General features: G+C 32.1%; 1 protein-coding gene and 1 pseudogene across 1 annotated transcript; both read left to right on the top strand.

Annotated features, from left to right (window-relative positions):
* LOC132725795 (arrestin domain-containing protein 2-like) overlaps nucleotides 1-2292 on the top strand; it is a 28670-nt pseudogene extending 26378 nt beyond the window's left edge.
* Nucleotides 2293-9889: 7597 nt separating this feature from the next.
* LOC132725790 (uncharacterized) lies at nucleotides 9890-11260 on the top strand. The gene has a single exon (XM_060710977.1). It carries the CDS (start codon nucleotides 9890-9892, stop codon nucleotides 11258-11260), a length of 1371 nt encoding a protein of 456 aa, XP_060566960.1.
* The last annotated feature ends 3949 nt before the right edge of the window (nucleotides 11261-15209 follow it).

Genomic DNA, 15209 nt, shown 5'->3' with positions numbered 1-15209 from the left:
CAAGGTTCATAACTCTAGCACCAATATTGCAAGAATTATCTCCCCATAAACTTAGATTTTTTTACTAAAAAAATGTTATTTTTTATTATAACTTTTTTATTTTTAAAGGTATCTACCTCAAACTTCAAATACTTATTCCTTATCATCAATTACCTTTTATGTGACAATGTTCATAACTCTTGAAGCAATATTTACAGATTTATCTCTCTTTGAACTTAGGATTTTCGTTAAGAAATATAATAACTTCTTTACTTTTTAAGGTATCTACTTCAAACTTCAAATATATATTTCTTATCATTACACAAATGTTGTGTGACAAGGTCCATAACTCAAGCATGACTATTTCTAGAATTAATTCCCTTGATCTTGGAATTTATGTTAACAAATATTATTTTTTAATATAACTTAATACATAATTATACATAATTGATTTTTCTTTCATAGTTTTGTCCCCATTACTGCGTCCAGTATTTTATTAGTCGAGCTTAGCTCTCTTGTTGTATATTATTCTTATTTCCCTTAAAATTGTGATACAATTTTTTTTACAAATATAGGATTTATTTTCATCGAATGGTACAAAAATAAATATTTCAAGAGTGGTGGTAGTCACGAGTGAAATATTATAATTTTCATACCACAAGATGAAAATATATAGCCTGTATGTACAGAAAAAAATAATAATTAATTTTCTGTTTATTATAAGCATGTTTCCCTTTTTTGACATTACAATTGAAAGACTTCCCCCCTTTATTTTTTACTGGCTGAATTCAGAAGAAAGTAGTCCGGCAAGACACTAGTGAAAATACGGAAAATATGTTTCACTGCAGTGAAAAATAAATTTTTACAGTTAAAATACGGAAAATGAAAATACGCATTTTATTTCATCATTATTTCTCAATATTTCATTTATAAGAATATAATAAAAGTAAGTATACAACGCTCGTTATTTGTCCCAGTTTTCTTGTAAAACTAAAGTAACGTTGCAGATATAAATGTGAGACTTTACGAGAGTTTACGAGACTTTACGGGAATTAATTGGATCAAGAAGCTAAACCATGTTTTCTATTATCACTGCAGATAGAGGCGACATTTCCAGATACAGTTCTGTACGCCGCAGTGCCTGTAACTATAGCAACCGTACCAGAAACATCCTGCTGTCCTTTTAAGTGGATCTATAAGTGTGAGTATAACCTCGAGGCATTTAGCTCATTTTCTTAAATTGCCATCTCTTGTCGTCGTTTCGACCTCCTTCATTTGCCCAAGAACAACAATATCTCGTAACAATATAGTTCTATGGCAAAAAAATACAACATTACCAATACACTTAATTATCTTAATTAACACTAATATCGATACACGTAACAACATAGTTCTATGTCAAAGAACAATAAATAGAGGGGTTTTGCGTCTTTTTGTCGTGCAGTAACATATGTAAAGGTCACGAGGACGGATATAAGAGGCAGGAGAACTTCTGCAGGTGTCAATGCACGAAAAATATATGCACTAATAAAAGTATAATTTTACGTTTCCTTATCTGTTTCTCATATACAGATACCATTTTCTTGTGGTTTCCACGTGCTAGTGCGTTATGTTTTGATAATAAAACTTCCGGGATCATAATTTCAGTAAGCTATTTTTGATGTATTACTTTGACGAATTCAAAACCCCGATCAGATAGATAATAGATGCTCTTTTTTCCATTTCAGTAAGTGAGAGACCAATTATAAGTGAAGATGAAAATGTAGACTCTTTTATACATGGCTGTTCTAAAAATATAGACATGGAATTTAGACCTATGTATAAATATTACGAGGATCTTAAAGACTATAGGAAAGACAGAGAAACAGTTTTACGTCTCCGACAAAGTCCCGGCGTAAAACGTCGTCGTGAAAAAGCCAAATGTTTGCCGGCGGCTAAAGCCACAGTAGTAAAACTCTTGCCAGACGAGAGCGTCCATTATAACTCATTTGCATGAAGCATTCTTGATATATTCCATTTGTCATTAACTGAATCGGCGTATTTCGTAACTTTCCGTAGCTTGTGTCTATTGAGAAAGCGCTGAAGTGATCTAGATTTTCAGTTGCTCTATGTCAGCGTTGGTGTTCTATAGACAAGTTGGCTGATGACATCACATTCAAGATATGACACGGAAACGAACGAAATGTTCCGAAATAGCACAAGCTATTGACGGATGGATGTTCTTATAATGATACATCATTGAAAACGTCTGTGCAATGTGAGATATGCCAAAGATCAAAATATGTAGCGGTGACATCATTTGCGTGACTTTTTTTTACAATTATTTACAGTCATTATAATTATATTTCGGTTAGATTTTATATCGATTTCTTCGTTAATTTATTTGTTTATTAGTTGTTTATTTGTTTTCTTCTTTATTGTGGGAATAAACTGTCACAGCGATTTCCTAGACTTTTGGTTACATTGTCAGAGTTTGACGATGTTTTACAATTTGTGATTTACGAATTCAGTTTAAAAAAAGTAGTATACATGTAAAAAGATATAGCAAAACCTACTTTGGTTTTCTGTATTAATAAGTAAATTTTTGATAAGTTTAGATGAGCATTTTTTATATTTTGTGATTTGCGAATTCAGTTTTTTTTTTAAAAAGTAGTATACAAGTTAAAAGATAAAGCAAAACCTACTTTGGTTTTCTGTATTAATAAGTAAATTAGCGGTAAGTTGAGTTGAGTTCTTTCCATCAGTGCGTTTTCTAAAGTGAAGCAGCTCTACAATCAGTGCATTGGTAAATCCAAGTTAACATTTTGACATATCAGGAAAAAAAACTACAATATTTCATTTCTATATACTACTTGTAATATTGTAATAACAAAGGTGTTTTTTTGTTTCTTTTGCTTTTGTTCACAGTCGCAATATTTGTAAAAAGGTGAAGTTCTATATTTTGCAATTTAGCATATTTTTAACATACTTATGCAGTGTAGCTATTCTTAAAGGGACTCCACTGAGGTTTGAAAGCCTAAAACCATAACATTTGAATTTCTTACATAAATGAGCTGAGGCACTTTAAACAGAAATATATGCAAAGATAGTTAAGAAATATATTTTAAAATAAATTGAAATATCGTAGTTTTATGCCTTTTTTTAGCCCGATTTGAGTGAAAAACGTTTAACGCTTTTTATTTTGGGTCATTTTTTTACAATTTGAATAATTATTTTGGAAAAACGAAATGATCTGAAATTTTTCACAAAGAATAGTATTAGTTGTCTAACCCTCCACCAAATGGTACATTTATCTTGAAAAAATATTTTCTGTCCAATCATGTCAAAAAAACCTCAGTTGAGTCCCTTTAAGTTATACCACGGCTATTACTTAAGCCATGTCAGTATTTTCAAATTGTTATCAAATTTGAGCATAGTATATTTTTAAGCTGTGGTTACACTAGAAGCTAATTTAACGCAGTTCTTTTGATTTCATTATTTACTTTTCGAAAAAGGTAACTACATCTTTAGGTGTTTTTGTTGTTTTATTTTTTGTTTTTTTTGTTTGTTTTTTTTTCAAAAGCTTTGCTAAATTATTACAAAGGCCTTCAGTCTTATATATTTTACATATAACACGCTAGTTTGCCCTTTTATTGCAAATAAAATCTATCAAATGACAAGTTTTGTTTAAAATATTGCAATTTGAAAAAAAATCAGTTTGCTTAAAACCACCATACGTGTTCCATACATATTTATTAAAGGCACATTATGTCCCATATACGAATAATTTTTTCCTACTTTTAAAATAGTGAAATAAAGGTTTTAGAGTCCGTTAGATGATTTCCACTTAAAGAAAGTAGGACTGAAATGTGAATTATTTGTCATAAAGTAGGAAAAAATAGTTTAAATAATTTGTAATTGATCGAAAATATAAAGTTTTTCTTTTTTTATAGAAATAAAAATACCAGCATTTCTGAGGCGTAATGGGCCTTTAATGTGCTAAAATTTTATATCTGATTTTTTATGTATATTCTTCTAAAGATTTTACACATTGCAAAATTAAGCTAAGGCAAAAGCTTATTCTTATGCTTGTAAAGTATCTAATTTCATACATGTATATTTAAATCTCTGTTGCGATTACATTTGATTTTGTAATAAGTGTATTCTCTGATGAACTAATAAAATGATAATATAATGAATTTGTGTTCTGTAAAAATTAACTTCATTGAATCAAATATCTAGACTTGGTTTTGTTTTTGTACCCAGCCAATCACAATCACGCATGCGCATGGATACAAACTATCGGGTCAGACGTTGCTATAGATTTTCCCATACACTTCCATCATAAGAAATGGTCCCGTAATAGTGAGTCTACCGCTTTATCCCGACGCTGTGTTGTTTCGCTGTGTTGTTTCTATGGCAAAAGTACATGTTTGCTTGATACGTACATTTTGTACAAAATCATCTTTGAATTTAGGCCTGACCATTCAATTGTTTTGTTTTTTTTCACATTCAGTGTTTCCACAAACATTACTTGCACAGAAATTCACTGCTGATGAAGGGACTTACAGATGTTTTGTTGTTCGTGAACCATTCTAGTAGACACTTTAAAAAGTATATATCCTAGATACAAGCTTTAGTCTAGGTGGCGGGTTTGGTAGTTTTCATACCGTGTCACGACATAAAGCCACATTGAATTGACCATAGCACATTTCAACCACCGCATCGCTCTTTGGCAGGCCGTTGAACAGTTAAGTATTCGTTGCCACCACTTTTGAAATGTACTGAAACTTCTGTACATGCCAGAGCAGAGGTACAGTGCGAATGACTGAATAAAAGATTTTATGATCAATCAAAACGCAAATGACCTGCACCGTCTGGGAATCGAACACGGGTCGCCCGATTCAAAGTCCAACGCTCTACTGTGTACCAGCTTATTAGCTATAGTCAAGATGCAAGCTTTATCTAGATACAGGCTATAACCTTAATACTAGTTATACTCTAAATACCAACCTATGGCATGTTTATTCTTGTAAGAACTAAACTTTAATGGACAGACGACAAATTACTAGTTGCAGGAAATTAAAGCGGACACAATCTTCAGTCTGCAAACACAAGACAGTGTCTTCTGTATCCTTGACTAAAGAAATGCTATGTTTATATACACTTAGTTTTGATAATTCAGCTATTCACGATCACGTCTCATATAATCACAGCCTATGGACTGATAGATGTAATACTTTTGTCTTAAAACGCCTTTTAATCGTAAGTTAACAAGTTCTGGTGTTTTATTGTAAATTTCTTTCTTTACATCTCATTGTACATTAACACCAAAATGAACCAAAGATTACTGTTGCATTCGAATGATTTCTTAATTTTTAGACAAAAAACACTTCATCTTCAGTATAAGTTGTAGTCTTTTATTTAATTCATTCTCCCGAGAGAAGTTACAAAAAACAATGGCACGACTTTCAGTCCTTCAAAGAAAAAATGCTCATCTGGATCGCTATTCAAAAATTGAAGAGTCTTAATTAACATTGGAGTAAGTTAGGACATTTTCTTTGAAACGAAAGTGGTCTGAGGTTTGGTCGTACGAAACGTTCACTTGGTCCTTAAATCTTATGAACAAGGATGTTTTTGTCATAAAATTTACAAATCACGTGAAACTGTAATGATGTGGTTTTTTGATGATGATATGTTCTTGGTTTTTCCTCGAATGTTGTATTGTTCATCAACGTGATTGGGTTTGGTCTTAATTGTTGTAATCAACATGTTATTGTGTAGATATTTCCCTCTGTTTCGTAAATTTTCAAAAGGAATCCTAAACAGCTTTAACTTAAAGGACTTGATAAGTATACTTCAAGAAGTATGTTGAAATTTGTTAAGTATTTAGGAATTTTTTTTTCCGATCATATATTTCCCTCTTTCTTAACAATAAAAACTATTGTTCCCGGAAGTAAAAAGAAAATGGCGAATTCTTATAATTTCTCACATTGATATATTGCACAACATTTCAAGCTGCACGCCTCCAGATGAGCCAAAATATTTCAATAAAATCAAAATTAAACAAAAAAATTACTTATGCTTTAGGAATGTAAAAATATTAAAGATTCAAGTAATAATTGACATGTTATATGTAGTTAAATTAATGATTGATTTTATCAATATTATAACAATATTTCGACTGGGTTACTAACGCAGTAAGAGCTTTTCTTGCACATTTTTACCCAATTTTAGCAATTTACGTGAGCTGCAGGTGCAATTAATTAGGTGTGAATTGCTTCCTTTTGTTCACTTCACATTACTATACGTTTACACATATTTTAAAAAATTTCATGAAAATTAGCATAAATCTGGATGCGTGCGGCTTTAAAGCTGCACGCATCCAGATGAGACAAAATATTTCAAGAAATTCAATCTTTAGATAAATGTAATAAGATCTTTTAAAAGGTAAAATGATTCAATATTTAATCGATTATGTACATGTTATAACAGTATATATGGAATCAAGAGGCTGACAACATAGTGGCCTGAATGCATCGATTCGGAGACTCTTTCTTGTGCTTTGACACTATTTCGATTAACAATTACGTAGAAGACCTATCGCTGTATACAACTGATGAATTCAAATTGCATTATCGCCCATAAAGTCGACAATTGTTCACAGGACGCCATGTTGTCAGTTTGCCTTAACTTGAACATCAAGTGATTCCGTACCGTGAATATTTGCAGGCAAACTTTAGAAACTCAACTTTATACGGACAATGTGACTAACACGGGTTCAGTATATTTATCAGTAAATTGATAGCAAAGTTTGTCAAGTTTTATCACAAGCGTTTTGTTTTTCTCTGTAAGGAGAAAGGTCATGTTGATGAGGTGCAATAAAGATGTTATTGAGATGCTATTTTTTCTACTTATTCAGTTTCATTGAACCCTTAAGAGGTTCTTAAAACGAAAGGAGAAAATAAAGGAAAATTTAATGCTTTCAAAACCAATGATTAACTATAAATTATAACATTCACTTTCATTATGATATTGTTATAATTATTATGATTACAGGACCATCTTCCGTGTCATGAGATAAGACAAAGTGTGTTTTTTTCTGTTATTTGTTTCCCTGCTTTATTTACCATGGTATTCTGACGTTTGATTGGTTGTGTTGATAGCTTGATAAGACAATTATGTATTCTTCGCTGTAGGATGATGTCTCTCAATTTGTGCACTACATTACGCCTAGAGTACATGAGCAAGTCTTACAATTTCTGCACCAAGGCACGCTTTGAGTACATAAGTAAGTCTCACAATTGATCTACCACGGCACGCTATGAGTCATAGAGCATGTCTCCCAAATGGTGCACCAATACGTTTTGAGTACATGAGCATGTATCACAATTGGAGCACCACGGTACGCCTTGAGTACATTAGCATATCTCACAATTGGTGCACCACGGTACGCCTTGAGTACATGAGCATGTATCACAATTGGTGCAGCACGGTACTCCTTGAGTTCATTAGCATATCTCACAATTGGTGCACCACGGTACGCCTTGAGTACATTAGCATATCTCACAATTGGTGCACCACGGTACTCCTTGAGTACATAAGCATATCTCACAATTGGTGCACCACGGTACGCCTTGAGTACATGAGCATGTATCACAATTGGTGCAGCACGGTACGCCTTGAGTACATTAGCATATCTCACAATTGGTGCACCACGGTACGCCTTGAGTACATGAGCATGTATCACAATTGGTGCAGCACGGTACTCCTTGAGTTCATTAGCATATCTCACAATTGGTGCACCACGGTACGCCTTGAGTACATTAGCATGTCTCACAATTGGTGCACCACGGTACGCTTTGAATACATTAGCATATCTCACATTTAATGCACCACGGCACACGTGTTTGTATCTGGCAGAACACTGATAATGTAATTATACTAAACATGTTTAACTCCAGACAGTGTTACTCTAGCACCGGTGTTGTGCATAACACTTACTGAATTAGTTATCCCGAATGACTTGAACACTATAACTAAATAGAGCGCGGGATCATTTTATTGACACTGCGTTATATTAGAGCACATTGTTTGGCTTCGAGTAATGGCAGGCTGAATGTTCTTGTGGGCTGTGTGCCTTGAAAGGCGATCTTGCATGTTGATGTTTGTATTCTTTGACGTACATAAAGAACATTATTTAAGATATGAAACCAATACCAAAACATTTCAAACTTAACTCACAATAACGTGTATTAATATTTAACCTGCTGAAATCCTTCATCAATGGACGTGGCCAGCTTTCATTTTCAGAACTGTTGGTTAAACTGCAATGATGTGAAGTCTATCCTTACTCTGTCCTGTTACCTCAAGGTAAGGGTTAAATGAAATAATTTCAATGACAATAAATCTAGTTTTGAGTTTTCTGATGGCACAAGCAACAGCATTCTAGTCAAATACATATACATGTAGGTAGTTTCCAACTTAGTGTTGTTCATTCATCAATATGAATATTTAAGATGCCTTTTTTTGTTATGTACCGCCTCCGTGGTCGAGGGGTTAGAGTCGATGACTTCTAATCCATTCACCTCTCTGGCGTGGGTTCGATCCCCGGGAGATGCTTTGGTAGTTTAGCGCGGAGGAAGGTAGTCTAGTTCTGGTGTAACTCTCCAGGAACGATGGTTAGGAAAATAGATGACTGAAATACTGTTGGGAACAGGCGTAAAATAATGAAACAAACAAAACATTTTTTTACTATCTTGTGTTTATTAAGTGGATGAGAGACATAAGAAATATTTGCGACAAAATACAGAAAAAATTGTCTATCACACCATGGACACGAATCTGATATGTATTGACATAAGTATTTTCAAACTAAGATTTTGGGAAGGCTTACACAATTTTATTTGTGTGCATGAGTGGCATAAGAAGTAATATATTTCCATTTGGATAAGGAAATGGAATACCCCGACCTCCAATTGTAATCTATCACCTATCAAAAAAAAATACCTAACATATCATAAGAAGAAACACTTGTGATTTCAAGATCAGGAGTTGAGTATCTATTAATTAAGGAAATTATAGTATTATTATGTAGTTAATTATTTTAGTATCCTCATTTATGTCCTCTCCCTATAAATATCCGTTTCCTGTTGGTTTTTTTCTAAGTTAGCTACTTTTCAATGACGGATAGACACAATAGTTTACAAGGTACGTAATTTTATGTGACAGTTAATTATGATAATGGTACATTTACTTGTAAAGATATTATCAAAGATTTAAATACAAAAAAAAATCATACAGATTTGTATATTTGTATGTTACTTTTAGATTGTATTTTTTATAAGACTTTTATATTTATTCAAAAACGTCATGCGATAATATATGTAAATGATTTGATATGTATAAGCTATCGACATAAATTGATGAATAAATAAATAAATAAATGGGTAGATAAAAATAGATAAAAACTTAATAAAAGAATTGCTAAACAAGCTCTATTTTAAAATGCATGGAAATGGATTCGTTGAAAACACTATAAAATACTAAAAACATATTCCCTGTTTCACATTGTTGTGAGTGGTTTCTTTATAAGTTTGGAATATTAGTGCATATAAAAACATCTTATTACACAATCAGTAGGTATCAATCAAATCGCGATACAGCTATTTTTTACTCTAACACATCAAGTCAACTTTATATCGTCTGCTATAAATCTTATAATTAATTGATAAGTTATATATTCCATTTATTATTTACCTATTAAGCACCTTTCACACTCATTTTGTCAATTTTTTCACATTAAGAAGTATTTTTTTACATTTTAAAAGCAATAAAGGAATACATATTTCTGTTTTTGCTTTTTCCAGGACCATAACATTGAAGAAAATCATCTCTTAAAACAGGAACATCAGCTTCTATGCCACTCACAATGTCATCTACAAATGACAAGAACTTGTCTCTATCATTATGTACTATATTGGATAGTTTTGGGTACAGTAAAGAGCAAATTGAACTTCGATCAAAACGAATGGATGACCTTTTTCAAAAGCATGCAAACACTATCAACTCTAAATATGGTCTTTTACATGTACCGGTATTTACATTCGTATCAGCTGGCAGTGCATGTGAAGGTATCCAACTGTCCGACAGTGATATTGACTATATGATAGCATTTCAAGATATCATATGCGTTGATGAAGGTTTCGAGAATAGTAAATGCATAGTTCTTGAAAGTTATCGAAATAGTACGGCACCAGGTTACACAAAAATAGTTTTAATTTCTAACCACAATTCATTTGATTTAAGAATGCCTTTTAATGGAACGTACATGCGTTTGCAAACATTAAGCAAATATCGTACGCAATCGGGGAAAAAATATATATCTAGTGAACAGTTCAAAGGTAGTACATTGGATTTAATGAATGGTTTTGAATTGAAGGTCTTTGATAGTTGTACAGGACCCGCCTTCCAATCCAATGGTGATTTCAATAATGAACAAGTAGATACAGTGTTTAGTTTTTATTTCTATGGAGGTAATTATTTAAACAGGTGGACAAACAGGTCAAGGAATCATGTGTGGCCTACTCCCGAGGCTGTGAATGAAGTATCCCAGATGGAAGGATATATTGTACCAATTGGAGACAAAAAAAGCGACATGCAAGCATATGAATGGAGAATATGTTATACTACAGCAGAAAAGAAATTAGTGTCAAGTCTTTCCGATACTCAACTTAAAGCATACGTATTATTAAAAATCATGGCTAAAACACTACTGAAACCTAGATGTAACTTTTTAACTTCATATGTAGTAAAAAACGCTATTTTCTGGGTCATGGAAATGACAGATTCCTGTCAGTTAACGCCCAGTCACTTAGTTAATCTTATTCAAAAAGCGATATTTTTCATAAAGCACTGCGTCATTAACAATCATTTACCAAACTACATGATACCAGAAAGAAATCTGCTAAGAGGTGATGTGTTTGGTAAAGATAAAGTTGCCGTCATAAGCTTCCTGTCAGACTGCCTCGATGAAGGTGGTAGTATCCTTCTTAAAGTTCCTAAATTATATCATTCAGTCGCATTAGCAATTTCCAAACCTGAATTTTTTTCCGCGTTCAGGAAATGGAGAGATGAGGCAGAAAGGTTAACACATTCGTTTGAAAACATATTTGTTGAGGATAATTACAAACTATTGTTTCATTTTTTACCAGATTTGTACATTTTGATCTGTTCAGGGAAAACCAAAGAAGACTTAATTCAAATTCTTGTTGAACGGCTGTGTGCTTTGAAATTCCTTTAATTAGAAAAACGTACAATTTATTTGTAAATAAAAACAATATGACGGTTGCTTTTTACTAATTTATGATAATATGTATTGTTCGTACGAAACTAATTCAAAGGATAGTTATAGTAGGGATTTTACAAATTATAGGTGATTAATGCAAATAAAGTGAAAATTAAGAGAATTTTTTTTATCTAGGAAGTGTGAACCATGTTCATGATTGTTAAACTAGATTCCTGCTCACGTCACAAAGGGGAAAACGAATAATTTTGCGAAATTTTAGGAGGGGGGAAATTTTTAAAAAAAATTTCGTATTTTTCGGGAAAGGGGGGTACTACAATTTTGTAGTGTCGGGAGGGGGGAACCAGAAAAAACAAAATATCAGGGGGGAGGGTTTCTAGACTTATGTAGCTTTCACAAAGGAGGGACCCAAAGGATTACGAAATGCCAGTAGGGGGATTCAGACAAAACTTTAGTGTCAAAAAGAAAGGCCCTCAAAATTTGGGTTGTTTTTTTCTATTTTTCCATTTTGATTTTTGGGACACCAATGTTTCTTTCTAAAAAAACTATAAATTTATATTGTGGATTTAAAATTTTTTAGTTTCACTTTAGATTTCGGGAAATTATTTTGAAGATCAAAAAAATTTTTTTAGTTTTAGGGTTTTCTCTCTAAAGGGAAAAAAGCCCGTGTTTCTAAGATGTAATTGAGGTTTTAATTATTCTTAATGGAACTTTTACACAAGAGGAGTTTTAAAGGGCCCAATTTTAAAAAAATTAAAAAAAAAACAAAAAAAAAAATTGTTAATGATATTATTTATTCTTTTAAAATTTATAAATATTGCCCATTTCAAAATTTTTGATTAATTTATTTTTTGTACTCTTTCGATAAAATTTAAAAGAAAATGCAGAAAACCAGTTTTTAGTTTTTTCTTTGGTTATTATGATTTTTTTAAAGAAAAAAATAATTTCTTTTCTTTTTTGAGCAAGGCGAAAAAAAAAGAAAATAGAAATTTTGCATAAAAGGGACAATATTTTTAATTATTGGTTTCCTTTTTCCATCCCCCCTCCTTTTTGCCCCTTCACTATAATTAATTTTTAAATTTTTAAATTTTGCACCATTTTTGGGTTTTGCCCTTGTTTTTTTAATAATTTAAAATTTTTTTGGGAAAGGGGCTTAAAATTTAAATTTATCAGACGTTAGTTTAAAAACAAAATTTAAAGCATACGACCACTAAAAAGCCCTGAATAAAAAATTGAAAAAATAGCTGTCGTAAGAAATTTTACTTCATAAAAAATTTAAAAAAGCCCGTTTTCGGGTTTATAAAAAATGGCACTTTCCCTTGTAATTATAAATTTTATCCCCAAAGAAGTTTAAATTTTTTTTTAAAAAAGGGAGCCCCTTTTTAAAGGCACTGCTCATTAGAGCCTTTAAAACCAAAAATTTTACATGATGCCGGGAAGGAGATCTTTCTGAGAGGTGTTTTGCTTAGTAAGATTAGTAAGATTTGCCTTGATGCAAATTTAAGAAGCGTTTTTTAAAAAAAAGTTCAATTGTATATGGTTGCATTTTATTTACAATTGCAAAACCTATACTTTGTACTTTGCGTTTTGGAGAGGTAAAGTAAAACGTCAAGTCAAATTTTAGAAGATTACATGCTATCATTTTTGGCTGTTACTAGTATCACAGTGTTGGTTAGAACCGTTGGTTAGACTGTGGGAGCAGCTATAAAAGCTTAAATAGATAAATAACTCATGTAATGTCATGTGTTTTACTTCATCGTTTATCAGGAAAGTCCATGGATGACTTAAGACATATTTATGAAGAAAGAATAAACTAAATTGAACATTTAAACGAGTAAAACAAGTACAATTCATATTTTAAAGACGAAATGAAATACAACTGAGTTGTCATTTAACTGGTAGCTAAAGATTCTCCCATTATCTTGCTAGATACAGGTTTCGGCGTACTGACATGCGGTACGGTGATTTTGAGACAGTAAGAATCATAATTAGCTGCACCTAGACACTAGTGTAAAAAATACCTAGAAATGGAAATTATAACTGTATCTGCTTGATTTAGGCAACATTTTGTATTTAATGTATGAATTGTCATAGATTTGATTAAGTGAACCTAAATTTAAAGAAAGTATCAATAAAACGTGAAATTATTTGTCATAAAAATCGGGAAAGATAATCGGCTAAAATTTATATCTAATTTTGTATGTATATTCTTCTATCAATTTTACACTTTGCAATTATAAGTTTAGGCAAAAGTTCATTCTTATACATGTATAGACTCTTAATCTAATTTCATACATGTATATTTAAATCTTTGTTGCAGTTACATTTGATTTTGTAATAAATGTATTCTCCAAGGAACTATTAAAATGATAATGCAATGACTTTGTCTTTTGTAAAAATTAGCGTCATTGAATCAAATATCTAGACTTGGTTTTGCTTGTGTACCCAACCTGCCTTTCCGGCCAAATCATAATCACGCAAAATGCGTACGAATACAAACACATGTTACAGACGGCGCTATCGATGTTTCCATACACTTCCATAATAAATTAATCCCAAAAAATACCGTCCATAATACCGATTTATCCTGATGCTGTGTTGTTTTCTATGGCAAAAATACATGTATGCTTGATACGTACAAAATCATCCGTGAATTTAGGCCCGTGACCATTCAATTTCTTTTGTTTGTTTGTTTGTTTTTATAAACCTTTTACAAAATTACATGCAATGTTTCAGTGACCGCAAAGCGGGGTTTTTTGGGCACATTTTTTACAGAAACCTGTCCCATACCCGTGAATCCCCCCGGGAACGCCCGTTTCCCCAGCCCAACCGCCCCTTACCTATTAAAGAAACCCGGGGCGGCACTTTAAAGGTCTAAACCCAAAACTTACTGTATTTTTTAGAAATTTTTTTCGGGGATAAAATTTAATTCCTTTTTTCACAACGTCGCATTTTTCCCGGAGGACAAATTTTCGGGATAGTTTTAACCAATTCCGCGAATTTTTTAAGCCCCACGCCTATATTACAGTTTTTGGGGGCTCCCGTTTTTGTTTTGCCATAAACCCTTGCTGTTGGGGTTTTTTTCAATTTTATTTTTTGAAAAAGGTGGGGCCCCTTTAAAGGGGGAACTTTACTCGATCTTTTTCATCTATTGACACTTTAATGTTTCCTTTACCTTTTAAATTATCGTGGATTTAATTTAAGATTTGGGTCAAACCCGTTCCCTTTTTTCTCATTTAAAATTCAAAAACTGCTTTTTTTTCAAATGTCGGATAACGTATTTTTTTAACATTATCGGATTTGTAAAATCCTTTTCATTTAAAAAAAAAAACTTTTTGTTTTTAAAATTTGAAACCCACTTTGATCGTTTATTTGTATTTTTAAACAAAGGGGGATTAAACACCTATTTCCGGGAAAATTAAAATCCAAGTCATTCAATGTTCACAAACGTAAACCCGTTTTTCAAACCCTACTAACCGTCAAAGGGGGCCATGTTTAATTTAACTAATAATTTGTTATTTTCTTTTTTCAGGGGGTGGGCAAACTATATTCCCAAATAACAACTTTAAAAAAATTTTTCTTTAAAAACTTTTCCTATGGGCATCGGGGTTTTTTTTATGTTTTTTTTTTTGTGTAAAGTAGTTTATAAAAAAATTTTTCTGCACTTTTTAATGTTATATTTTTTGAAGTTTAGAAATTTTTCCCCGGTTTTGTTATAATTTGACATTTTCGCGGCTAAAAATTCCCCCAAATTCTTTGGTCTACCCCCCCGAAAAAACCGCTAATTTAAAAATTTCCCGGGAAAATTTTTTTCTAAAAAATTTCCCAGAAAACCTTTATCCCCGTACCAAACCTTTTAACTTATATTAAAAACTAAAAACCAAATATATAGTTAAAAAACCAAAATATCCCTACTAAAAAACCCTTTCCCTTTAGCTATAACCCA

Source organism: Ruditapes philippinarum, unplaced genomic scaffold, assembly GCF_026571515.1.
Source record: "Ruditapes philippinarum isolate M1 unplaced genomic scaffold, ASM2657151v2 ctg4196_1_1_1_1, whole genome shotgun sequence".
In the NCBI taxonomy this organism is placed as follows: domain Eukaryota; kingdom Metazoa; phylum Mollusca; class Bivalvia; order Venerida; family Veneridae; genus Ruditapes; species Ruditapes philippinarum.
The sequence above is the reverse complement of the archived record's forward strand: the minus strand, read 5'-3'. Positions and strand labels throughout refer to the sequence as shown.

Bases quoted from the DNA above. Each gene is read 5' to 3' on its own strand.
- LOC132725790 (XM_060710977.1), top strand. From the start codon at position 9,890: ATGTCATCTACAAATGACAAGAACTTGTCTCTATCATTATGTACTATA.